Raw genomic sequence first — 26,267 nt, 5'->3', positions numbered from 1 at the left:
CTAGTAACCATCCCAAATTAGTCCTCAAAGATGTTAATACCTGAACCCTTACGGAAATCTGTATTATACACAGATTAAAATGAAATTAACAAGCATATTAACATATATTAAAAAGCCTATTTACTTACAATAAAATAATCAAAATCATTCTCTACACTACACAACAATAATAGGTACAATTTCTCTGTAAAAATAATGTTCATAAAAAATAGTCCTAGAAATCACTTTCTCTCGGTTCATCATCACTAGAATACCTTCGTTGTCGCGGACGGAGTGGCCTCTCCAGTTCTGCTTCCACCTCCACTGCGGTGCTGTCTCCGGGCTCGTACTCCGACATGCGTCTGCGACGGGCTCCTGGAGATTCATCCAACTCCGCTATTTCATGACTGCCAAATCTTCTATTTCGTCTCCGTCGTCTTCTTCTTCTATTATCATCAGACGTTTCTGTCATCTCTATATCATCTACTACACGCACATCACCATTCCTTTCTGTCTCCTCCAGCAAATCTCCACTTGATTTGGTTTTTCGTCGCCCCCTTTTCTTTCTACTTCTACTAGAACCAGTCTCGTTGAGGGAGTGGCATGAGGTATTCAGTTTTGGCATGGAGAGAGCTTCGTCGTACGAAGGTGGTGATATCAAATCTCGTGGATCAGGCGCGTTGACTAAGGCCTGTTGTTCAGCCTGTAATCTTAGCTGTCTCAATCTTTCTCTAGCTTCTTCTACTTGCCTCTCTCTCTCGGCTTGTATTGCTGCTAAACGCCGCTTCATCGAAGCTCGTATGGTATTAACTAACACAAGAGTTAAAGATAAACCTACGATCATAGCGATAATAAACCACATTAGGTTATTAGGGTCAGGTGCTCTATCAGACGGATTCCAAACAAAATAGCATGCTTCTAGCCAGGTCTGCCCAATGACATTGATTGGACTGTTGCAAATAAGGTTGTACGACTCTTCTTTTTTGTTTGGTTCTAGAGTGACAAATTCAAAAAAGTCCAACATGTCCACATCTGTGCAATCGCAACGCCACATGTTGTCAGATAAGTCTAGTCTTTCTAAATACGGATTAGATTCAAAATATGACCGGCGCCAAATAGTTGTGAATCTGTTTCCGACAACACTTAAGGAAGTCAGGCGGGGTAACATGAAAAACGTAGCATTGTTAATCGTGCTTATTCTGTTGTAATTGAAATTTACAAATTTTAGTGTATTAGAGGATATACTTTCGGGAATGTATGACAAAAGATTGTGAGATAAATCTATATCTATAAGAGATGGCAATCCTTCCAATGAATCCGTCCCAATCACATTAATTTCACACGAACTCAAATCAATAATATTCAATGAAGTGGATTTTAAGTGACCTAGTTTTGTTATATAATTCCTCGATAATTTAATTTGAGTCAGCGATGGCATCTGTAGAAGGCTATCCTCAGGTATTTCGGCAATTTCATTCCATGATAGGTCTAGATGTTTTAACATGGTTAGTCCTCTAAAAGTATCACTCTTTAAGGAACCAATGTTGTTGTATGATAAATCTAAATATTCTAACTTCGTGTTGTTAAGAAATTCGTTGCTCTCTAAATATCTAATCATGTTGTGATTAATTAATGCTTTGCGAAGATTTGGGAAGCCTTGGATACTGGGCTTCAGGATGTTACAATATGATATGTCTAGATATCTCAGTGAGTTTGAATATAAAGTTTTTGATGAAGAAAATAGCTCCAAGCGATAGTTATGTGACAGTTTTAGATAACTTAGTACTGGTAAAAATGACAGTTCGTTATGGTAAATAGTGCTAAGCTCGCAATTGCTGGCATATAGACTTTTCAAAGTCGGTGATATCAAATTCTGAATCCGTATCAATGGGTTGTGGTTAACTTTGAACACTCTGATATTAATAAGGCCACTCAGTGGTGATCTCCCATGAATTGATTGTATCTTACAGCCATCCAGTATTAAGGTTTCAAGGGATGGGCTGATTAGGAGCTCCTGATTTGCTAAATTTCCCATCGTCTGGAACTTATTGTTGGATAAATCCAATATTTTTAAATTCGTCGCTGGTTGAAGTACATCGTTGGGATTTAAATGTAGCCAAGTATCAAAACTGTTTCTGGACAAGTTTAATATTTCCAATGCTGTCAGGTTTTGCAGAGCATCTTCTGGCAACTCAGTCAGCCTGTTGCCACTCAAATCTAATGACACTAAGTTGTGAAACCTGATCAGTTCCTTGGGAAATACAGAGATTTCATTAGTCGACAGGTTGAGCTTCTTTACCTGAAACGGAAAGGTTGAAAGTGGGTAAGCATTACATAGATTATTACTTTTCTTTTCGTACCTTCGTTAAAACTGAATGTATTTACCTTTTCACTAAACCCATCTGGTATATCAGTAAGGTCTCTTAGTGAACAATCTACATTAGATCCGTCAGCACTGCAGGCGCATGTGAAACACAAGTCGTTCGAGTTGTGATCTTCAAAGTCCAATACTTGCGCTCTTGCTACCACCATTAGGAGTAAGACACTCGAGGTTGTCCTGAGGCGAATCATCACGTCGACCTTTCATTACTACCTGAAATTATTAATAAGTATTTATGTCAAATGCTTATTGAAATCCTTAAGCGTACAAGACACCTGCTAATGTTGAACCTTTGAGTTTCTCGTCACGTACGATTTCATTACAAAAAAGTAGTCGGGGCAGCCTTTAAGGTTACAAAAAGACCCCTCAATGGCACGTAATATGTAAGCACTAACAGAACATACAACAATTTTATCTTTGTTATCGCTATTGATAAAGGTGTAGGTTGTGGTACACCTACTTTTAATTTGGGTCGCTTGCGTACCTAGATGCTCAGTATTCTCACCTGTTATCAAAACCATGGAGTAAGCTTATAACCTGCATAGCTGGGGCGTGTTCACATTGGTTTCTGTAAATCAATAAAAACAACTCGAAAATGTTCCTCTGGTCGGCGATGACTCACTTCCACTTTATCTAATTACGGGAAAAGTAGTAACTTCTGCACTGAATCATGTCATGACAAGTAATTGATAGGGGGTGATACTAAATTCCTAAATAAAATTGTATTGTCCAGTACTGAAACGACTAAATAAGAAATAATTATGACTCTAGTCACAAAGTTATTACCTACTCCATTTTCACTGCTAAAAGGCTCTTTATGCTTGTCTGCAAGGCTCATATTCGATGTAAAGAAAATCTATTAGTTTAATTACGAGACGAACTGCAAAAGCGGCTAAATTGTAAATACGACTTTTTCTGTGCATAATACTAAGAAACTTTACCTGTACAGTTCATAAATGAATATAATGCAATTGATGGATATATAAAATTTGCGATAAACTTGTAGATAGATATACAATAATACATACTCATCAGCAGTCCCAATGCTGAGTTCTTGCAATCACTTGATAAACATAACACATTATCTTGTCACTTTATAAACACGCACAGATATAAAAGTTTTGCTAGAATTTATTATTATTTATTTATTTATTTATTTAATTTTAGAATTGATATAAAATAGCAGTTTTTATATTTTTTTCTTAACCGTGCGCACGCGTCCGTCTGATTACATTGTATGATCCAAATAGAAGGTGACGTGTTATCTGTATCATTGTTATCTAGATAAGGGATGGCGAAAGTCAGTGTATCTCTACGGGTAATTGATGGCTTAATGGCTGTTAGCACCGTAAGGGCTTCCGTGAACTTCAATATTATATCAGGTAAAACTACTTACATAGCTACCTACAATTGTAGATATTTTATTCGGTTTATTTTTTTATGATTACAACAATATTTAAGTTGTACATGACGATTCAATACTCTGATAGATGAAGTTTATATAAGATTATTACTTTGTATTTCTTTAAATCCCAAAACATTATAATTCTTATAAAATAATGTAATGTAAATTCTGATTTTAAAAGTTTTTAAGCATTTCTGATCAGTGCCATCTCTACTTATTTTATGGTATGAAATAATAGCGCCATCTTATAGTTCTACTTAGAACTTTATGACCCAGTACCTACCACTGACTTCATTCTTCTTGTTTTGTTTACAAAAAGTTCAACTAGATGTCGCTACTTGTTATTTTATTACCATGCAGCTTGTAAGATTTCTATAAAAATGAAAAGGCATACTTTACAAGACTTAGATTTATTTTCTTACAATCCTAAATACTATTTAATTAATATAACCACTCTTAAATAACAAGCACTTTTTATAATGTCTTTATTGTCCTTCAACTTAATTTATGTATATTTCCACCATACGGGTTCTTCTCACAGACCGTCGGTCACTGGTTCGTGGCCTGTGTTCTGTGAGGTCACCAATTGACCTTGACCTGCGGTAATGACGGGTAGGCTCATCGAGCTCTTCGTCGACAAAGTCAGGTAAAGAGTGAAAGGAGTTAAGTCGCGGCATCAGCAGCGCTTCGTCGTAGGTCGGAGGCAAATCCTCCTCGCGCAAAGGCACTCGTATTTCCACGCTCTCAGCTCGCGGCTGCAGCGCGTTGCTGTTGGCATTCAGCACCGTAGTCTCTCCATTCGTCGCTGGCGGGTCTGACCGATTCAACGCCATCAAACACCTACACACACAAGACGTCACTACAATCCCTATAATAATACCTATCATTACTGCCATCACAGTGTACGATTCAGGAGAATCCGTAGCATGCCACGTCTGAATATATGCCTGCTGCCAGCTCATTTGAGTCACATTCGACGGCGTATAGCAAATAAGTGATCTTTCATCCACCACTTTCGGTGCTAAATACTCATATGTTAAGAGAAGATTGACGCTGAAGCCGTCGCAGCTCCATCGATTACCTTTCACGTGAACTTCCCTCAAAAACGGGTTTGAGGCGAAGTACGAAGTCGGCCAAACTTCTCTAAATTCATTCCCTCTCAAATTCAGTACCGCTAAATGTGGTAATGACGAGAAGGTATCATCTGTCAATGAACCAATTTCGTTGTAACTCAAATCTAACTCTTGTAATGTATTCGAGGCAAGATTGTCCGGGACCCGTTCAATCTGGTTGATAGAGAGATCAATTGCCAACAGCGAATTCATTCCCTGGAGTGAGTCGACGTTCAAGTTTGATATCTGACAGCTGCTCAGATGTAGGCTTCTCAGCGAAGTAGATTGAAATTTCGGAACGTCGGAAAAGTAATTTCTGGATAAAATGAGATTGTCCAAGTTGTTAGCGGCGGTGAACATTTTCATCGGCAAGTCGTAGATTCTGTTTTCAGATAGGTCGAGATGTGACAAATTCGGCATTCCACTAAGAGCTGCCGCGTCAATGGTATTGATTTTGTTCTTGGACAGGTCCAATACTTTAATACTGCTGGTTCGCAAGCTGCCAAACCAAATCTCGTAGTTATTGTTTGATAAGTTAACAGTGCGCAGATGTTGCCAGTGTTCGAAGTAGAAAGGCATGGGTTGCGCTAATATATTGCTTGATAAATCCAATTTTTGTAGTCGAGTGAATTTTTCTAGCTGTGGTGGAAATGTAGCGAAGTTGTTATTTGACAAGTCCAGTACTTGCGCCTGGAAAAATAAATAAGTAAGTATAATAAGTAGCTAGTTAGTAAGTACCTAGTATATATTAAATTTATAAAATTAAACCTTGTTACTATAGCTTTGAAGAAAGTTTTTAGAATATGACAATATTATGATTATGATTTTAGAAAGCCCTTTACAAATTATTTCGTCGGAATTCGAGTTTACCGATTTTGCATATAAATTACTTCTTAGTGTTTGGAATGACTTTTTGTTACTGCTTCAGTGCAGAAAATTCTGACTTATTTATTTTTAATTATTTATTATTAAATAATAATAATAAAATAATAAATATATACATATTGGCCCCGATTCTTGCAGACACCTCCTAATTTTATTTTAAGTTGTACCTGTCATTTTCTTATCCGCCGAAAAGGAAAGGGACGGAATATTGACAACTGTTAATTTTAAAATGAATGAATAACCCAGGCGAATAAAAAAGGCATCTCGCTGATTAGCAACCCGTTAAACTTGTGCAGTCAACTTAATTCTGTCGGGTTATTGGTCGATCGAAATTTTAAGAGGGCTGTATGAATTTCTGCCTAAAATTGACGTGTGTTCCATAAATTTTATGCCTGTCGATTACCAGTCCCTTTTTTTGTGGATAATAAAATGACAGGTAAGTATAACAAAAAACTTAAAATAAAATTAGACGGTGTTTACTGGAATCAGAACCAATTTATGTATTAGGTTGTTTTATTGACGATTGTGTTGCCCATCATGATAGGTATACATCGTGATATGAACTTGATTTTAATGTAATATTTGTATCATTTCAGCAACGTACATCATAGTCGAGTTCCTGAGGGAGTTCACTGATCCCTCTGTCAGAGCAATCGACGTGGCGGAGGCCGTCGATTGTGTAGCTGATGCAGGGCTGGTCATCCACCTGGTAGTCCTCCAGCCGCACCACGCCCGATAGCACTGCTGGCAACCATACCATCAGCGGAAGTAACACATCTGGAAGTATATTGAACCAGGATGTTAGGCTAGCTTTAGGTTACCAAGAATAGGGAAAGTTATATTTTACTTAACGTCTAAACGTAAAAATAATAATTAAGAAACGCAAGCTGTGTGGAAAAAGGTGGGTGTTTTTTTAAATTCGGAAATAAGTTAAAAATAGTAAATGAAACGTTTCAAAACACCTGTCTCTTCTTATAAAAACGCGTTTAGGTGTCATTACCATTTCAATACTATGTACCTGTGTCATAAGTATCCAAATATGTACAGGTCATAGAGCAACACGGACCTCGGGCCACGAGTCACGGACCGGAGGTACAGGTCAATTTCATTTTGTTTTTAATTTTGAAGGAAGTAAGATTTGAGTTACCGTATCGGTAAGCCTATTTTCTCAAATATCATATTTTTCGAAGACATATTCAAAAGTTTAGTAGGCAAGTGGGTTTTATTGAACAGCAAATTATGACAGTAATCCATGATTGAGTGATAGCTTTGTTAATTGATTTATTATATGTGATGGAACTTATGCATTGTTTGCGGATATTTTTGATTCATTGACTATAATATTAAATAAAAAACAATTAAATAAGTTTATCCTCCTCAAAAGGAATCGATCCCTACTTCCAAAAGGGAAAAGGGAGGAGTACAGCATTTACAACTAATAAGCTGTTAACCCCACCAACTAAGGGATCGGCGTAGTGGAGTATGCTCCATACCCCCTCCGGTTGATTGAGGGGAGGCCTTTGCCCAGCAGTGGGACGTGTATAGGCTGTTTATGTATGTATGTATGTATGTAAGCTGTTAAACACAATGCATCACTGCTTATTCTTTGAAAAGGTGCGTTACTTACATTATACAACGAAACCCTTTTGTTGGTTAAAGACGATAAAAGATAAAAGGTTTTAACAGTGTTTCACGATTAGGTACAGTTCTTACTAAGTAGGGCGTTAGCTAAAGATATTCCGGCCAAGTAGTTAATGCCATCTGCGGCAAATTTACAACAAGTCACGCCAAAAAAAGCTAAATAAACATTTTGGTGAATATAACGAACGACTCTTCCCCTACACTATTATAGTTATTATTTTCACCGTTTGTTTCCATTTCTAGGTTTATCTTTTACCATTATATCGTTATCACCAACATTCACTGCCTACTGAAGGAAAGTACATCTATCTAGTAATCTATGTACTTATAACTTTCAGTGAAAAACATACCTAAAGTAATTCATGTTTGTAATAGTTTTTTGGAGGGACCATACAAATCTTAATTTACTTAAAGCCACTGGTCACTAGATCTAAATAATTTATCGGGGAAAAATATGCACTGCAGAATTTTACAGACTGTTTGTTGCTATGACTTTTATATCAGGAGTATTTCGTGATTTTGGAAGTCGTTTGGTGGTAAATAGACTCACGAGAAATGTTTGCAAAATGTTGTTCTGTAACAGATTAAAAAACGAAAGTGTACATAACGTTTTACTTCGACCACTGATATATTATGAAAGACTCAATATAAGTACTTTCTAATCAAGATTCTCTTCAAATTTTTAGTACAAACTTTGTTTATGTATTTTTTGAATGTGATGTATAAATGTATAATAAAAGAAAATACCACATGAGTGTTATGAAATCCTTATAGTGTAGATAATGTGTGTGTGTTTTTTGAATATAAAATTATGTTGAAATAACGTCAGTCTAGTTATCGAAAATTAATTTTCACTGGATAAAAAAACAATTTACAAACACTTTTTTGTGTTTTCTGATAATGAAAAACAAGGTTATTGAAACAAAACAATGTTTCTCCACTTACCGACTCTCATTGGAACTGTTTTTCAATCACATGTTTCCACACAATGATTTCTATTCACTTTAGTATCCAGTTAGTATCGCTGATCTGGTTATTTTACAGGTGAAGTGACACATTTTCCGACCACATTTGTTGATGGCTAATTTGGCAATGGAGATGATAACGCGCGTCACAGATAGTGGGGGTTCTTCAAGATTATCTTGCACAAATGGTGTTCGTATTTCTATGTCGTTTTTACCCGACTGAGCGCTTTAAATAAATGGAAATACATATATGTATTTATATACATATATATGTATATTATTGTATATATATGTGTATGTCTGTTCCATCCTAACTTCTAAACTACCTGTTAGAATTTAAAAAATGAGGTGTCGCTAGACGCGTCTTGATTGTCCGGTGGTTATAGGCAACGTGACGTCACGCTGAATTAAGTGTGGCGCCCTCTAAAGGACATAAAGTGAAGTAAAAAAAAATCGTATGGTAGTGTGTTGGGTATCAAATGAAAGGTCTTAATTTGCACGTTTCAAATATATACAAACTACTAGCTTCTACTCGTACTCTTGCGGGTTTTCTTGTATATACACGATAATTATGTTGAATTGATAACATGACTGCTCAGATATGTGAAGACCTCAACGATTGCAGATGCGGAGATGGAAGCCATCGGTACGGCAATGCAGGACGGAGAGAGCAAGTCACAGCGTGTAACGTGGAACCTGATAGAGGGCAGCAGTAGCTGTCAGTACTATTCAGAGGTGAAGGACAGACAAATACTCTGGGCGCCATCCCACACGCGTCAGTCAGAGTACTGCGGGGCGGAAGGCATGAGGGAAACCACTGTTCTATTTTCCCCTAAAAAGTAGCATGCAGAATGTTACACTGACAAAAGCGTGACTCTTAAATTAGTAATGAAGTACCTGTGTAATGAGTGGCCTACACTACTCCCGTGGTGTAGTGGGTGGTGTACCTTAGTATTGAGTTAAATCATTTTCAATCCATCCTGTCCTATTCTTTTACTCTTAAGTTCCACAAACAAACTCCTCACATTTAGAATACATTTGTTAGAATCAATTACGTATACTTACCATAGGTCAAGTGAGTTCAATAGAAATGTAAGCTCTTTTTTATAGCAGCGTGGTTTCGGTCGCTTCTTTGGCCTATTACTTTATTAGTAAGTACCTAACTAAAGTCTAAGTCGTATGTTACTACGAGTAGTATTAATACGGGGATACCGACCCCGCCGGCGTGATCGACGATTTCCCTCAATCAGCGCTAATCGTTATCGACCCACGTCGATAAATTCTTTCAAATATTTTTCCTCTCAGACGACGCCCTGAGCCGAGGTTCGCGCCCAACTGGGCACCCTCAGGCCTGTTGTCTTAAACGTTGTACCGGGTGAGAGCCTTCAGCGCTCCCCATTTGTTCGGCTAACTAGTTAATGCCATCTGCGGCAAATCTACAATAAGTCACGTCAAAAAAATATATTCATACGGGATCATATTTTTATTCTGTGGGACTGTGACATCCTATCTATCTATATATTTGTATAATTCTATCTTGCTATCGAATAACGTTTTTGCCTACGCTTTTCCTTTTAATTAGTAAGTTTTTGCTCGTAGAAATCTTTCTTCATCCCATTGCACCGCTTAGCCCACGCTCACTTCACTATCCAATAATAGAAAATATATATTGTGTAAATTATATTCCAAGAAATAGTAAGGTACTTAATATATATTGAACATCCTGTCTAAATAGGTGGTTATGATGGTTAGACTATACCTTTATCACTACTCTTATCACTGATTAGGTATCGACTTATCGTTCAACGCAAAGAAATATTGTTATTTAACCCGAAAATCCTAGTGATTCATTGCATTTTTACCGTCAAAACTGTTAAATTGTTGCATTTTTGGTACTTTTGCAGTTTAATGATTATTTTTGGCCTAATATAAACCATGCACGTGGTTGATTAGATAATGGTTTATGTGCTATTTGTTATCAAACTAACATGCCTTAGTAGTTATGGACTGATAACGAATCAAGTTGCTGTTCTCATTGTAAATGTTACACCTATCCTACATTGACTAAGATTGCAGAGGAGTGCTGTTGTATTTTATAGTCTTACGTTGGATTTGTAGCCGGCATGGAATCTTCTTCTTCTTATCGTCTGGGTTGTGAGGTGGAATACCAACCTCATCAACCCTGGTGTCAGAGTCAGTAATAACTGAGCCGCCAAAGCCCCCTGACATGGCTCATGTAACGACTACATACTTACATCAGTAAGTAGTAAACGGGATCAACGGCTTAACGTGCCTTCCGAAGCACGTATCATCTTATCAGGAGATCATGCCTGTAATGTCCTAACCAAACTAGGGATCACAAAGTGATTTTTGTGATATGTCCCCACCGGGATTCGAAACCGAAGCCTCCGGATCGTAAGCCCAACGCTCAAGCACTGGACCACGGAGGCCGTTAGCACTGAATAGAAGAAAGAGTTTGAATGTGCCAACTGAACGCGAAACGTGCACCATACAAGTATGAGCAAATAGTTCATACTTCAACTTTGCTCTTCACTCGTCCGCAAACTTTATGACGCACGGAGCTCCACGATAGTATTTTAAAAGGTCGTCTTTTGCATTATAACCTGCAGGGCAAAAAAAATAAATAAATATCGACTAACATCCAAGGAGATCCCTCTTTATCACAGGATAACCAAAAACATTAGTATGATCGGCTAAATATCATCGGCAATCAAATCAGAATCAATTATTCAACGTAATTATTATAGATAAACTTGTTGAAGGTCAATTTTAACATTTTTGAATCTACGTCATTTCGCAAGGTCTTATGGCTGAGAAGAAGAAATGACAAGAAACTACAAGAGCAACACATCTTTAAATCAATATTGGTATACATTGCAAGTTATTTAATAACTAGAGAAACACATTCAATAGCAGGCTTTTTTATCATTTAGGTAATCATTAAAGTAAGCATTACAAAATACTGTCTGGTATTTTATTATAAAAACGTATACATAACCCCAAAAAAGATGAATTTAATTTACTTATTCTAGAATTTTGGACGGTAATATTATTTTTGTTCCTTGTATTGAAGTATGTCTTTCACAGTTTCTCGGAAGGAGAGATATTTTTTACAGTATCTTACGAAAAGTAATGATAAAATTGCAGCCCATCACATATACATTGCCGGTAAAGTGGCTATGGAATTTGAGAAGCAGTAGAGCTATCGTAGTTATCTGTTTGCAGGATTAGTAGTAAAAGAGAGTGGGGTTGAACCGGCGACAGGGGTTTTCATACAAAATGCACGTAAGGGCCTTTCCAACTTCTTTTTTCTATTCCGTGGTAGCCAGTAAATAATTAACACAATTTTGCATCGTAATAACTCGGATCATTTATATAAAAAAATAAAAATCTAATATATTTCAATAGGTGCCTACATTAATTTATAATAATAATATTTTTGTGACATTAATTAATGTTAATTGATAATTTAATAATGAATTGAAGTTTCATCCACTTTTAAAATGAAATTTAAAAGAAAGAAGAAGGAATATGTTTACATGTCTCAGAATATCATAGTGTGTAGGTATTTATTGCATTGCCCATGTCGTACCTACCTACCTCCATACGTAACCGTGGCTTCCTCTTTTATTATCTGGCAACGCCACACGCCTGCTAAACTCATCAACTTGTCTTCACTGTCTGCAAATCCTAAGTGCTGGGGATTAAACCCAGGTGCCAAGATTGCAAAAACGCGACATGTTCCACTCGTTACGCCTGTCTGAACCTGTTTGTGCCTGTCTCGACATGTTCGGGGTAAGTTTAGGGAGGGGGTAGAAGTTGAAACTCTCTTGATAAGCTTCCTCGATTAAAATCTCTGGAAGTTGGCTTAAAGGCTTGCTGGGCACTATTAAGACGTCAACGCCGTGATTTCTTTCCGTCTTGAAATCTATAATCATGTGAAAGTTGAGAATAAAAGGTCATATTTGATGATTGAGAATAAAAGCAATGTCGAAAATGGATAAAATTACATCTGTAATTGCATTGAAAGTCTGGTTTCTACAAAACTGTCAAAGTACTTCACAAAATATTTTCTTCCTCGAAATTCTTGACACCTGGCAGAAGTATCTATGCGCCATTTATTCGCGGCAAACTTGCAGCAAACTTTAAATTTGTATCTTGGCGATTTCGTTTGGGCAGCGAGCTCTATAAATAAGGATAAGGCCCATTAGAGACGGTCCACCAAATCTTTGGCCGCCGAACGCCACTTACTTAGACTTAAAGTGTTCCGGGGAGCTATTTTGTTAAAGATTTGGGATTCTGTCGTGCTGAGATATATTTTCTTGTAAATAACTACATTACGTTGTTAAGGTTTGAATTTGAGGTGAGATTTTTTATGATTGTTTATTTTACTGAAAGGTGGAAAATGATACTTAAGATCTATTGGAACTTAACTGTTATTAAATATTAATTTCTAACAATCTATCGAACACTAAGCCGCAGTTCACGTCGTCAATAAATGTCCCTTACAGGCATACAGTATACTTAATACAAACATATTCAAAACAAAGACAATAAACCTTCGTCTTATGTCAATTGGGATCGGAACAGGAATTACGCAGTTGTCTGAGACCGATATACTGACCCTCTTAATACGGGATCACGGAAATATGATATGTAAGGTCCGCATTTATTTGTGCCCACTAAGGATTTGCCCCTCATATGTTAAGCTGACCCTTGGAACGAGATGACAGCAATTTGCTATGTTGACCACTTGATCTTTTATCTTGATTGTTTTCTCGTAAGTACGTTTTTTGCGATGTGTATTATGATTGATCCGCTTGTGTGCCTGGAGATCGTCTTTGTATCGTGCATGAATGTGGGTACTATTTATATTCAAATGTGTAATATAAGGTAATATCCTAATAAAAAAAATAATTCTCCTATTTTCATTGCAGACAATTTAATTTCGAAGCCTTTACAATCACTACCAAATACTCTATTTTCATTTTGTCTTACTTGTTGACATCAAGCATCCTTACAAATATCTAAGTACCTACAAAACTGAATGAACTTCTCCCAATTAGAAAGGACTATCAAATCAAAATTGTTCTCCCTACTCGAAAATTAATTCCGTCATCTGCTGTTGTTTGTATTATCTTCATTAAGACGCTCAATAAATGCAGGCTCTCAAGAAGATTGGCATCAAAGCTTTCAAAGAGCGAGACTCGTTGCTCCAATATCCTCAATATTTGCCATTACCAAAGACTTCCATACTGCTCTGTCTCGATCTGAATCCACTGCTCCGCTCCGACTTCAAATGTCAATCCTTTTATATTAGGCACGGGAATGATATGTTTTATCGATAATTTTCAAAACCATTGTACGAATACCTATTCTATTAGGAGAATCCAGATCACCATCATCTTATGATCATTTCGACGAACATCAAAAAAGGAAAAAAAAGTAATACTACCTTTGTAATTGTTTTGTGAAAATTTTAAATGATTTTTTATATTGTCTTGTTTTTGTGTGTGGCGTCCTTTTATAATAAACTATTTCTATTTCTATCATTTGATTGTATCTCAGATACTTACATATAATATATTTTGTTCCTTGACTTACTTAAGTTTCTTCAGATAAGATTGTGGTCAAATGCAAATCTATAAAAAAATATTAAAAGTGGATAACATCTTGCAAAAAGAATTTGAAGATTTGAAAAACAACTTGTTTTTCATAGGGCCCCTTGTAGGTTATTAGGAAACCGACTAATATTTCGGGACAAAACTCGACTATCTCAAACGTGTAAAAAATGGAAAGAAAATCGGTAGTTTTTCAGAATATTCCACAGTAAAAGATAACTAAGAATACCAACGAATCCCGTTAGGTATCGATATTTTTACTTGGGCATTTTATCACTGAAATTTAGTTCTCTAACACAGGCTACAAAAATAATTAATTTGGAATACGATATTACTAGCTCAGCTTTATCGACATGGATAACCTCGCGTCACTAAACCATTCACAAGCATTTTAAGTATTGATGGCGGCAGAATAAAACAGCATTGAGTCGACGTCGCATCGGTAACCCGCCGGCGGGAAACAGGCTTATACCTCGATGAGTGCTATCGCTCTCTCAGCTCCCTGGGGGCTCAGCCTTTTACAGTGTGTACCCACCTTTATACGATCCGTTCTCAATATGAATTTCAGATAGTCGATCTATTTTGTGTAACTGTGGCTGGAAATTGTCTGGAAAAGGTATAATTTTCTGTGGATAGGTACAGGTTTTGCATGTTGGTAGAATTTTCTTCGACCAGTGAACGCCTTATGAGGCAAATCTGCGAATCACTCCAACATATTGGTGCCAATTGACAAATTCATATAAACTCCATAATACATAACCCGATCGCAAAACAATTTTATTGTAGGTTTATAACTTCAACGGTAACCAATGGAATTCTTACCATAATTAGAGACAGTGTGAGATGACAAGGTTTAGGAACTAAAATAATTAAAAGTTATAATAAATAGATATGCTATTAATTAATAAATACCGGATGTTCTGTACATTTACCTACCTTACCAAATACTTAGACATTGGAGTAAAATGTAAGTCACCTCAAACATATTTCAGTGTTACTTTTCCCTTTCAAGTTGTTCCTCGTTATACAAGAAAGAAGTCATAACGAAAATTAAATACGGGTTGGTAAATTTTTGCCAGAAGCCACGTCTTACTTCGGTGCTGCGGTAAGTTTTCATAAAGTTATAGTTTCTCAAAGCCCGTCTCGAAACTGTGGAACATTCCAGAAAATGAAGAAGCAAAGCATCGGAGTGAAACGAAGACGCCGGCTGAGGCGGAATAAAGTTGACATTTTTGCAAAGCTACGTTAGAATTTCAACAAAATTAAATGTGGCACTACACGAAATGAAAATAGTGCGAGCGCGCTACCCTCGCCTCGCCTCGCGCACTCCTCTCGTCTTATTTTAGACTCGAATTTTTACGGCGCAGTAACTTTCGTATTTCACATATTACGTTAACACATAAGGTGTTCCAAATTCAATTTAAAATAACAGCCATACTTATCAAGTGAGTTTTCTTTTTTAAACGAACTGCTCGATACGAGTATATTGCTGAACTTAAATAACATTACGTTTCGCATTTTGAAAGCTTTCCAAAATTTCTCATGTTTTTTTTTTACATAAACATTTTACGTCGGATTTAGATTATCATCCACTCTATGTAAGTGACTCCTACTCTACCACAGTGCTACCGTACTAAGAAAACCGTAAAGAATATAGTATCCGAAACGGAGATTGAGTGCGGTTTGGCCGGGTGCAGTGCAATGCAGAATGCAAACGAGATGCACATTAGCGCAACGAATAACCTCTGTCGCGGCGACTATCGCGCGCGGCATAAACTACGATGCACATTAGAGTGGTGGACACATTAGCGGTTCAAATGGCTAACATTTTCACACAATTCTCTGATCATAACGATCACAGTCTCTTTCCAGCCAAGTACTTAATATCATCTGAAACAAGCGTAGAATAAAGTCACGTCAAAAGCAACAAAGTAATTAATACCGACTGAATTAAAGCTACAATAAGTCTAAAAATATAAAGATCACTCTCATAAAGTAAGTAATCATTTTATACTCTTGTATAAATCTTGTGATAACGTGTCAATTCTTAATTAAGACTGATAGTACGGTATATCGGCAAATTAAAATGGTTTCCGTTCTTCAATAAAGTTCAATACAACTATAACCCAATTTGCATTTTGGTGCATAAAAGCATTATAGAATGATTATAAGTTTTGATCGAACATAACTAAGTCAGTCCTTTACCCTAAAACAAAGGGTAGGAATACAAAAAAAATCATAAGCTTGTAAACAGTTGGCCTAACAGGTTGGCTGTATGTCTCACTCCACCATCAAGACCCCACTATCACCGAGCTAATGTGCCCTGATCGTGCGCTTACCAAATTCATTGCTGCTTTACTTTTGCTCGTGTGGTTACTTGTGATAAATAGGTTATAAATCCCACTGCTGGGCAAAGGCCTCGTACAACCGGCGGGTATATTTACTTCAACATAAAATATTTGTATTACTATTCTCCTGTTGTAACTAAAAAGTTATTCTTGAATACTTAGTCTTAGATCGATATGTTTTTTATGGCTTTATATGTACTGCAATAGGTAATACATTGCAAAGCCGGATAATGTAATTGTAATAAAATTATTTGAAATTACACCCGCGGCAGTCGTTGATACTTTCTAAGGTATAACGAATTGCACAGTTACACGTTTTAGCGTGAAGATTGCCATCGAGATCCATCTAAAATGAGATGTCAAATTAAAAAAACTGACGTTATTTAATGTAAAAATATATTATTTGGTTTGAATTCTGAAAATTAGAATGTAAACTCAAAATCGTTGATGCTTAAACGTCATTAGCAGATATCTAACGAGTCTGATACGGCAAGTATCGAGCACCAACCACATTTACGGTACAGTCGGCAGCGCAGCTAATGTGGTGTAATTGGCGCCGCTCCATCTGCAGGCAATTAGGACCGCCGCTTTCAAAGATCCATATTTATTCGGTTGACTGTACGCGCTTGGAATGGTCCTTGCACTGATTACGCAATAACTTTTGAAAATATTTAATTTTGGTTTGAAGTTTTGTTGATTATTTCTTACACTGATTTCTGTTCTCCTGCCGATTGTTCAATTATTCATGTTAATAACACTTTTCACAATTTACAATAAACCAGATCTACCAAATTGCTGCGCGTCGAACAGGTTGCTACACAGCTACGTTACACGCTTTTCCATACAGTGTACATACACATACAGTGGGAAAAAAATACTGTTTCACCGCAGAAAGAACACAAAATCTCATTTTTATTATAAATTATAATGGTCAGCAGACACTAGTGAATTAATAATTGAAATGGAATCAATAGGTATATAATAGTAAACATTGAAACTACTTACTGCTTTCGAAAGGCCAAGAAGCCGCCATATTGAATTATTAAGCCTCGAATGTTCTATATTCAAAAGCGTCCACTTTGGATGATAATGACCACTTCCATGTGGGCAGTCTCAAGCAAACTTGCCTATGACTTGACAAACATACATTTGCTGCTAAAGTACTCAGGGTGCCTTCTAACGTCGAAGAGTAAGGTTGAAGTTTGATGCGCAAATGTTGTCAGGGAGTGAGTCAGGTTGTGGATGGCATGATAGGACGTTAGTGGTACAATGCACTAATGATATCAGCGTCTTAGAAAGCCTCTAACCAGCCCCTTAACAGTTTTCCCCGGTATCGAAGGGGTATTAGTGCATTTCTCGGTAATGCCTCTAAAGACGGCCGGCGCACGATGACCAAGGCGGTCTGTCGGTAGCACCAAACTAACTGGCGGTTTATTTGTAGGTCAAATGTTAATGCCTGTTTTTCGGGTTTATTCATATTGCATTTTACAAACAGGAAATCAAAGTTTTTCCCATACGAGACGGTGTAACCATGTATTGAATACTGACCATGGATTTTTATTTCACTCCGTAAAATCTAAAGTGAAAAGTTGACATTCATTCTCGCTGGCTTTGTATGATTGTAATGCAGATCTGAAAAAGGCTTTTTAGATAGGCAATATTTATTCCAACCAACGAAATAGAATCTATTTTTATTAACATCTATGAAGAATTATGTAACCTCCTAATCACAGACTTGGTAGCGAAACAGGTAAAGTACAAGAAGCCAACTAAATTAAAATCTCCGATTAGTTTGGTGCAAGTTGTCGTGGCGAGCTAATTTCGAAGTATCGAGCAGTAAAGTGCTCTCTGACATCTTGTGTCCACCCGGCAGCGGCGGGAGAACTTGTACTAAACTACTTCGGGTCACTACTCCACCGCAAGTTCATTTTGAAGTCTGATCCTCACTATATGTGCTGGTACAGTATAAGGATGAGGGCTGCGGGTTGGTAGTAATATTTAGTAGGGAATAATTATAAGGGCATTAAAATAATAATTTAAGAATGTATTTGTTTACTGCAGTAAACCGGAGTCAGTAGGCCGGAGTGAGATGGTGGCTGAGTTCGGATAGGGACCCAGACCTACGGGGTATATCGTAGAAAGAAGTCTTGCCCAGGGATACGGGTGAATACATCAACGGTTGCAGAGGCGGGCAATGCAGGACGGAAGGGGCAAGTTACAGGGACTGTACCTGCAACCTGACAGCGGGTGAGATTATAACCCAAGTGAGATTATAGTCGTGAGCTTATGTTATGTGTTGTTGTGTTATTTCTTTCTTGTACAAATGATAATAATTGCTTGAATCCATAACGCGTTAGGATAAAACATCAGCTTCGTGGGATTACCTAACTTATATAATAAAGCTGTAGGTATATAATATAACTTTAGTTTACTGCAATTAATATAGTGCTGGCTGTACCTTCCATACCACCACCTCACCCAGTACAAGGTCAAATTACACTAAAGCATCAATATCCCTTAATTGCCAAATATAGTTTCGCAAAAGGGATCGTCTCCACTAAACCGTTAAAAGGATCCGATGCTGCTAAGTGCAGGATCGGGGGTTCGATTCCCCGTTTTGTAATTCGATTTGCCAATTAGGAGTTAGTTGTCGTCTGCCGAACTACGTCTTAGAGGTAAGAAGGGGTTATACTCGCGTCCATTTAGACCCTTGACGATTTAGTACTAAGAGGGAGTCTGATTGAATGTTACCTTAAGTTAAACGTATTGGTAGCTAATTGTATGAACTTAAAGCTGTTAATTTGTATTATAGCACGAATGTCAATCTATTGTTTAAGAAATAAAGTTTATGAGAAAATCAGAATTCAACCGAACAGTGTAGTTTCAAATACACTTAATTGTATACACTGTTGAGTTTCCGGTTAGGCTTTAAATGCCGTTCAAGACAAAGCTGTGATGTGGAGGGATGCGGAATTCGACTTACTACAACCCTGATATACTACTTTAGCATCTTCGACTCTCATCAAAGACCTCATGCATACTCGCCGGGCAGATTACTCTTGACTTTCTTTAAACATCCTGGATCTGATCTCGGTACGTACGCCTAAACCTTCCTCTTCCAACCCTATCATTTACACCCGTAAGTATTATAAATCTTTGTCGTAACTCTACTTTCATTCATTCTCTCAGCATGTTCGAACCATCAGAACATCCTTTTTTCAATTCTCGTCACTACAAGATGATTACAAAAACTTTAATTACACAATGTATCAACTCCTTCACCAACCAGTGACCTATTTTTCAGTCAGCCCGAAAAAAAATCAAACAACGTTACTGCTAACTTACAAACGAAAAATATATAAAATATGAAGTTAGTATTGGTGCGAAAATTTCTTCAGTCTGGGCGGTGCTTAGGCAAGGCGTGGCGTGGGATTGAGCCGAGTATATCCGTACATAGCCGGCTATATCCGATCCGGAATATCCGCGCAGGGGCGGATCAGCCCGGATAACCAACAGGTGGGGGATGAGCCGCGCGCAGATCCGCCCACCACCGACACGTGCTTAACACGTGCTGACTGGAAAAATATTTTTTACTGTTTTACTTAAAAAAAAAAAAGGAAATATGACCTCTGTTATTGGCGCTAGCGAGCTTAGTGTTCTTTGTTCAAATTTGAAGTTTCTTTCCTTTTGTGCAGGTTTACAAGAGATGGATGGTTGTTAACATGATGCACGATGATAAAGTTTTAACTGACTAATAAATAAAACTTATTCAAACAGGATTTGCAGCCGAACGCGTGAAATGACTCGCAACTGTTGTTATGCCTAAATGTGAGCCGAAATAATCGCGAGAACGAATTTATAGTACCACTTTAGAAATTAATGCGTGAAATTGGCGACAGTAGTCGTTTTGGAACGCCGCAAACTTTAGTCTCTCGTCATTATAGTCGAATCAATCAGCGCAAACGACGCAGTTCCAATACGCCTGGGATTTATTATTTATAAATATGTCGTACAATTTATTTATGGTAATCACTGAAAGGGGTGTACTTATTGTGAATTTATTAACAGTAGGTACAGGTGGTATAATCTGCGTGTTCTAAATATATTTAAACTAATATTTTGCAGAACTAAGTACCTTCATAATTATTGTTTGAAATTTACGATTTGTTATTTGTATTTACCCATTTCATGTAATATAATACAATTTATAAAAAATATATCGTATTCAGCATGTTAGAAATAAAAATCTGATTTACTGGCCACTTTGGAGAACAGCAGTGGAATTCTGGTGGTATCAATACGTACCTACGTAATATCAGGGTACATATCAACCTGACGACTTAAGTTTCCTTCTTGTGGTCTGTCTAACCAAATTCGGTTGATGTAGATTAAGTTTTATGGAATAAAAAATGAAGATGACTTTTATAAAGTACTATTTCCTTCTTGTCATTAAAATCCAAACATTCACCACAAAAAGGGAAAAACATCGTCTTTCCTAAGCCTACCTAATACATCCCGTCTTCCTAACAAAGTTATATGTGTGTACTTTTCTTAGCATAAATTAATAAGTCTCCCACACGGGTTATTTGCCGGCGTTGGTCTTTAAGACCGAAATTAATAGTCTAAACTTGGATCCCGCCGGGTCGCAACTTAGTACCAATTAATTTATTGCGCGAACTTTACTTTCCATTCTTTGCCTTACCACTTATACATCTGCGGTAGGTGGGGTGGCTAGCTTCAGGAATAATATTAAAATAGTAGTATTTAGTTCTTTTCATTTTTCATTTGAAATCTTGTAGTTGTGAAATGTGAATGAAAGTTCATTTGTATAGAGATTAAACAATAAAATACCCTTATACCTAAATAGAATCTTATGTGAAAAATTTATAGACTTATGCGTCTTTAAAGGAAGCTTTAAGGAAAACCTAAGTTTAAAGTTCAGAAGTTAGTTTTGAATAATTTTGCAAATCAATATATAATGGTGATTAGGTATTTAAAATATAATAGACATAAGTGATACCTATGGTTTAACTTTTCAGTTTTATCAAAGTCAAAACCTGGCAACACCGTCGCTTCGAACGCGCAGCGTTGCGATAACCGCACGAAGGAGATTTATTTGGGGAACTTGTTAAAACTTCATAATTTGCGCATTATCGGCAACGTGTGTGCCACACTTTTATCTGGCGTTTGTTGCTCTTGCGGGAACTTTGCTAAATATTTACGTGATCCCAATTGGGTAAAGTTAGAATTTCCGTATTAATAACGTGATTTGCTGGGGTTAGAGAATTATGCTCTTTTAAATGGCTTTCGATCGGTGACTTAATACTAAATATAAAAATAAACATTTACTTATGTTGTCAGAAATTAAAGATACTATTTCCAGGAAAATATTCTATATTACAGTAAAGTCCACAACGACGTCCAAAGGAAGATAGAAGACAAAGCAAATTTTCTATTGGTACCACAAGGTACGATTCTTTACCCGCTTTTGTTTCCTAAGTTACGAGTCCCCAAGCACATTTCCAACAACAAGCACGCTCGATAATTCCGAGTACGTACTAAAGCAATTCTAATTAGCCCTCCTTATTTATGATTCATAAGCCGAAGTACAATAAATTCTCAGAATCTTTCCGTCCCACATGTGCTAGTAAGCCAAGGCTTTGGCGAATGTTGAATGTAGGTTCGCGCCTAATAAGAGGCGGGATGTAAGGAATCGCACTGATTACTATATTATTTATTACGCTACGTGCCGCCCGTGTAAACGCTTCCTAATACTCCTATCTACGCTTACGTCTTACAACCTTTTCAAACTATGAACCTCACTCGTTTCCATACGAATTTGTATGCGATTTTCTCGGATCTTAAAGGAAGAAGGGTGTAACTGAAATGTGAGGTATAATGCCATCTATCAAATGGGGTAACGATTAAGTGAGTTGCAGAAGCGCGCGGCATCTATGAGATTTTTAATTATTGCCTGTATTAAGTTGTGATGAATGCGAATCATGTGTTAGGGTGTTCCTGGCTTGTTATGTTTAAACGATTTAAGAAGAGAGCTAGTATGATGGACTGCATTATACTATTAAATACATTCACAATATGAATTTTGTATTTAAGTACACTCTGCATAGTGCTTACACAACATCAGATTTATAAAATTATGAACTACTTACTGCACTAGGTAATAGTAAGCAGTATACAAGTAAATAGATGCTAATATTAAAATGATAATGAGTGTTCTATTAATCAGTGAAAAGAAGCATTTTTGCGCACATACCTCCATATTCCATTATCATCATTCCGACTTTTTATGAACTCTTAAATCTCTTATTCATAAACTCCTGACGAGTCATGAGAGAGCTCACAAAAATGGTCGTATAACCCGGCTAATGTAAATTTATCAAGCGAATGTTGACAAAGCGCGTTATGAGTAATGACTCTCATATTTCGCCGTATCTCCTCTCTGATTATTGCCGAAGGGGATAACGCATAGAATTTTGCTTCATATGCCACGTTGCTTACGCCCGTGGACGGCTTTATGCGACCTCTTGGTAATTTTAATGAATATTTATAATGTTTGTGCATTTACTTTAAGTCTTTAACTTTGTTCATCGCTCGGATGAAATTTCGCGTTATCTCGTATGCATATGAAAGAAGTTTGCGAATTCTATAATCGAAGAAGAGTTCATACTTATAAACGAAGTTTAATAAATGATTAATGAACATATTTTTTTCGTGCCTCTATAAAATACTAATTTGTAAATAAACCCAATCGGTACAGTTGTCATGAAAATACTTAGTATTGAGACAGCTTATTACTTTATACATTGTTTTAAGTTTACGCGGCTATTATTATAATTAAAACACATAATAACGGGTTCTTACCGTGTTTAAAGCAGGGATATGAGACTCCCGATATTTAGCTTATTACTTTAGCAACATACCTAATATACATTATCACCTCACCTCCCATCTCGGTCTTGGCTCCGTACTCTCCACCTTCGCTCACCTGAGAGCGAGTGCCGTGAATCATCCTTACCTAACCATAATCTACGGCAACAGAATTATTATTTATATCGTAATTACAAAAACACACGCCATCTCGCTCGTTCCAGCGTGATTTATATGGGATAAACGCGACGGGTAATTTTTGCATATCGCCCCTTCAACATCAGAGAATTGAATGATAAGGTCACAGGGATTTCTTGGTTACAACTGATGAATAGATTTGTCGTTTTGTGGAAGATATAGGGAGGTGAAGAAAAGGAGGAGATTAAGAATATGACTGAAACTCATGAACAACAATCCCAAGGAGAAATAATTTAATGAAAATTATTATTCTTATGATTTTTATAAGTAATGTACCAAACTATGAAATGCATAAATAAAGATTTACTAAAAAGAAGTAAACAACCACTCTAAAAAGATATCGGCAAACATTACTTTAAAATATTTGCATCTTTATCATGTTATGTGACCCGATGAGAAAACACGTCGTACCTACGTAACATAGTTACCATAAAGGCGACACAAGAAGTTTATCGGTTCGTAGCCGATGTATCCGAAGTTATTTTGCATGAGCCAGATAGAGGCTGCAGCGGCAAAGAAACTTATTGAGTTATGGCCGTGCCGGGTGCGAGACCTGTTTATGTAAGAAATTGATTATAAATAAGAATAGCTTGTAATTATGTGTTTTATTTCCTTATTCTAAAAGAATATGTATTGTAAGTGATGTTTAAGTGTGAGTGCAGAGTAACAATATGTCTCAAAATGACCACTTTATTGAAAATGCCTTTAAAGGATTTGATACTTTAACGTTATATACAAAAGTATCTAACAATATGAAGGATGTTCAAATTGTTTATTCAAAACCCCCGACACAATAACAACGTGGCCACTAAACGCCTCTTAAGGGAACTATATCCACTCTTAAAGAAAATCATATTCATAGGGGCGATAAATTCTCAGCCGCCGCAGCACACCTCTTTAACCGCATCTGTATTATTTTAATATACATAAACCTTTCTTCTGTCCTTGTCTAGTACACCGGGTGGTACAATGGTGTCATTTCAGTCAGTTTTTGGAGGATATCTTAATAAGATTCATGAAAGGACGCCATATTTTATATCCGAGTCTGTCCTCTATCTCCTTATATTATCCGCAAGCAGCGTCTTTTGAAATATGTGCCTGCTTGGGAATTTCCGATCTTTCAATTACACCTTTGTTGGAAAGTTGGCGAGATATTTTGGAACTAACGATAAGTGAGACAGCTTGCTTGCTAGTTAGTTTCGAAGTGATTGTGGTGTTTTGGAATATTAAACGTAGCTTCTCCTGTTTGTGTTAGCGAAATTGTTACGTCGTCAATTTGGTATTACGTCGTTTGTATCGAATGTATATGTGAATGTGTATGTATGTGTAATGTGTCTACTGACATTTGTAGGTTTGTAACTTTTTGTCTTATATTATCTACAATTAAATCATTTGGCTATAGATGCTTCTAAGTAGATATTATTGACATTGATCTTTGATCCCTCGTCTGGCTTACTTAATCTTGAATGGGCAGTGATTACAATCCCATACAAAATTAATAAAAAATAGAAAACACAATAAAATAAATAAGGTAACAGCCCCGATTGGCTCATATAACACCTTCATATTCCCGGCTAAACAATATAGTAGATGCAGCTTAAAAGTTGTCTGGCGGGTGCGGCTGAACCTGATATTAAATAAAGTTTGGCTATAAATATTCCTTCAGCTAACTCTGAACAGGTAAAAACCCGTGTCATGCACCAGACGAGGCTTCTTGTTAACTTAATGGGAAAATATCGAAGGGAATATCTTATAACACATTAATGTTGTGAAGATTAATATAAGATAAGATTGTTGGCTTTGCTTTATCAAAATTTTGCTGATATTTTAATTTTTATAAGACACATACATAACAATTCTATTTGTTTTATACATACTTACCATATGTAGATTTTATAAAGGATAAAATGTGAAAGCGGACTAGCACAACATAGGTGACAACATAGTTGTTTTGCTTCCAAATCCATCCCCATCGAAAAAATAAATCCTTTCACGTACTGTCTATAGTCAGTCCAATGACCTCTTTGCTAATACGCGTGAAGTTTACAATATTCCACCACCCACATTCAAAATTTCAATCAACCCCACTCCTTAAAAAATAAATCAATGATCCCAAAACAAACTATAATATCTGCACATGCCTTTTTTCATAGAGACCGTCTTCCGCGGGGGCTGCATAATTCCTTCGCTCGTAAATCTTAACTTTAAGAGAACCTCCACGAGGGGGATTAAAGATCAGTAATCTTATTCGGATGAGTTATGGCCCACCGCGATCCTCTTTATTGTGACTTTAAGAAACTAAGAGGAGATTTTGTTAACCGTTCGAAATTAATTTAGATAATGATTAATGGTATCTTTGGTAAGCAGCGCCCGCGCGCGAGGTATTTGCATAATTGGGAATGGATTGTGTAGGCGACGTAGATTTCTGTTGCCCATTGTTTGCTTTGTAGAGATGATCAGGAAATCTTCAACATAAATATAATTGTTACTATAAAAAGAGATTCATGCTTGAGAATTTTACTGTTCGATCGTTATATAAAACTTGAATTGGAAAACGCTTGTTTATAATTGACATCTAGAATTATAAGTACACATCTAAGTAAAGAGAATGCTCAATTTCGTTTTGTTGCAATAATACAGTCTGATAGCTTTGACAGAGGTATTCATTAACATACATTTAACTCGATATTCTGTCGGAGGTTAACTTGAGTTGCGAAGTAGATAAACATCCCAAACTCCTTGGTTTACCTGGACAAACATTCCAGATAAGTAAAGCAGGAAATTAGCGGGCGCATCCGTTTATCACCACCAATCACCCGTGTAA

General features: G+C 36.7%; 3 protein-coding genes across 3 annotated transcripts in view; 1 reads left to right on the top strand and 2 right to left on the bottom strand.

Annotated features, from left to right (window-relative positions):
- The window catches only part of LOC126373168 (probable hydroxyacid-oxoacid transhydrogenase, mitochondrial), a 247,904-nt gene that overhangs the window by 138,995 nt on the left and 82,642 nt on the right, over positions 1–26,267 (top strand). The gene's annotated exons all lie outside the window — the stretch shown is intronic.
- LOC126373124 (insulin-like growth factor-binding protein complex acid labile subunit) lies at positions 104–3,582 on the bottom strand. The gene is made up of 4 exons (XM_050019146.1): positions 3,388–3,582; positions 2,865–2,927; positions 2,365–2,572; positions 104–2,278 (listed from the first exon to the last, which is right to left on the bottom strand). Exons 3-4 carry the CDS (start codon positions 2,548–2,550, stop codon positions 215–217), a joined length of 2,250 nt encoding a protein of 749 aa, XP_049875103.1. The 5' UTR covers positions 2,551–2,572; positions 2,865–2,927; positions 3,388–3,582; the 3' UTR covers positions 104–214.
- Positions 4,185–8,513, bottom strand: LOC126373159 (leucine-rich repeat-containing G-protein coupled receptor 5-like). Its single transcript, XM_050019193.1, has 3 exons — positions 8,348–8,513; positions 6,366–6,538; positions 4,185–5,566 (listed from the first exon to the last, which is right to left on the bottom strand). The coding sequence occupies exons 1-3, from the start codon at positions 8,355–8,357 to the stop codon at positions 4,265–4,267; spliced, it is 1,485 nt and encodes a 494-aa protein (XP_049875150.1). The 5' UTR covers positions 8,358–8,513; the 3' UTR covers positions 4,185–4,264.

The sequence above is a fragment of the Pectinophora gossypiella genome, chromosome 2, assembly GCF_024362695.1.
Source record: "Pectinophora gossypiella chromosome 2, ilPecGoss1.1, whole genome shotgun sequence".
Lineage (NCBI taxonomy): Eukaryota > Metazoa > Arthropoda > Insecta > Lepidoptera > Gelechiidae > Pectinophora > Pectinophora gossypiella.
The sequence above is the reverse complement of the archived record's forward strand: the minus strand, read 5'-3'. Positions and strand labels throughout refer to the sequence as shown.

Coding starts and splice junctions, on each gene's coding strand:
- LOC126373124 (XM_050019146.1), bottom strand. CDS start 2,550: ATGATTCGCCTCAGGACAACCTCGAGTGTCTTACTCCTAATGGTGGTA. Junction 2,279..2,364: donor CAGATGGGTTTAGTGAAAAG/GTAAATACATTC, acceptor TTTCCGTTTCAG/GTAAAGAAGCTCAACCTGTC.
- LOC126373159 (XM_050019193.1), bottom strand. Junction 5,567..6,365: donor CTCAGGAACTCGACTATGAT/GTACGTTGCTGA, acceptor TTATTTTTCCAG/GCGCAAGTACTGGACTTGTC.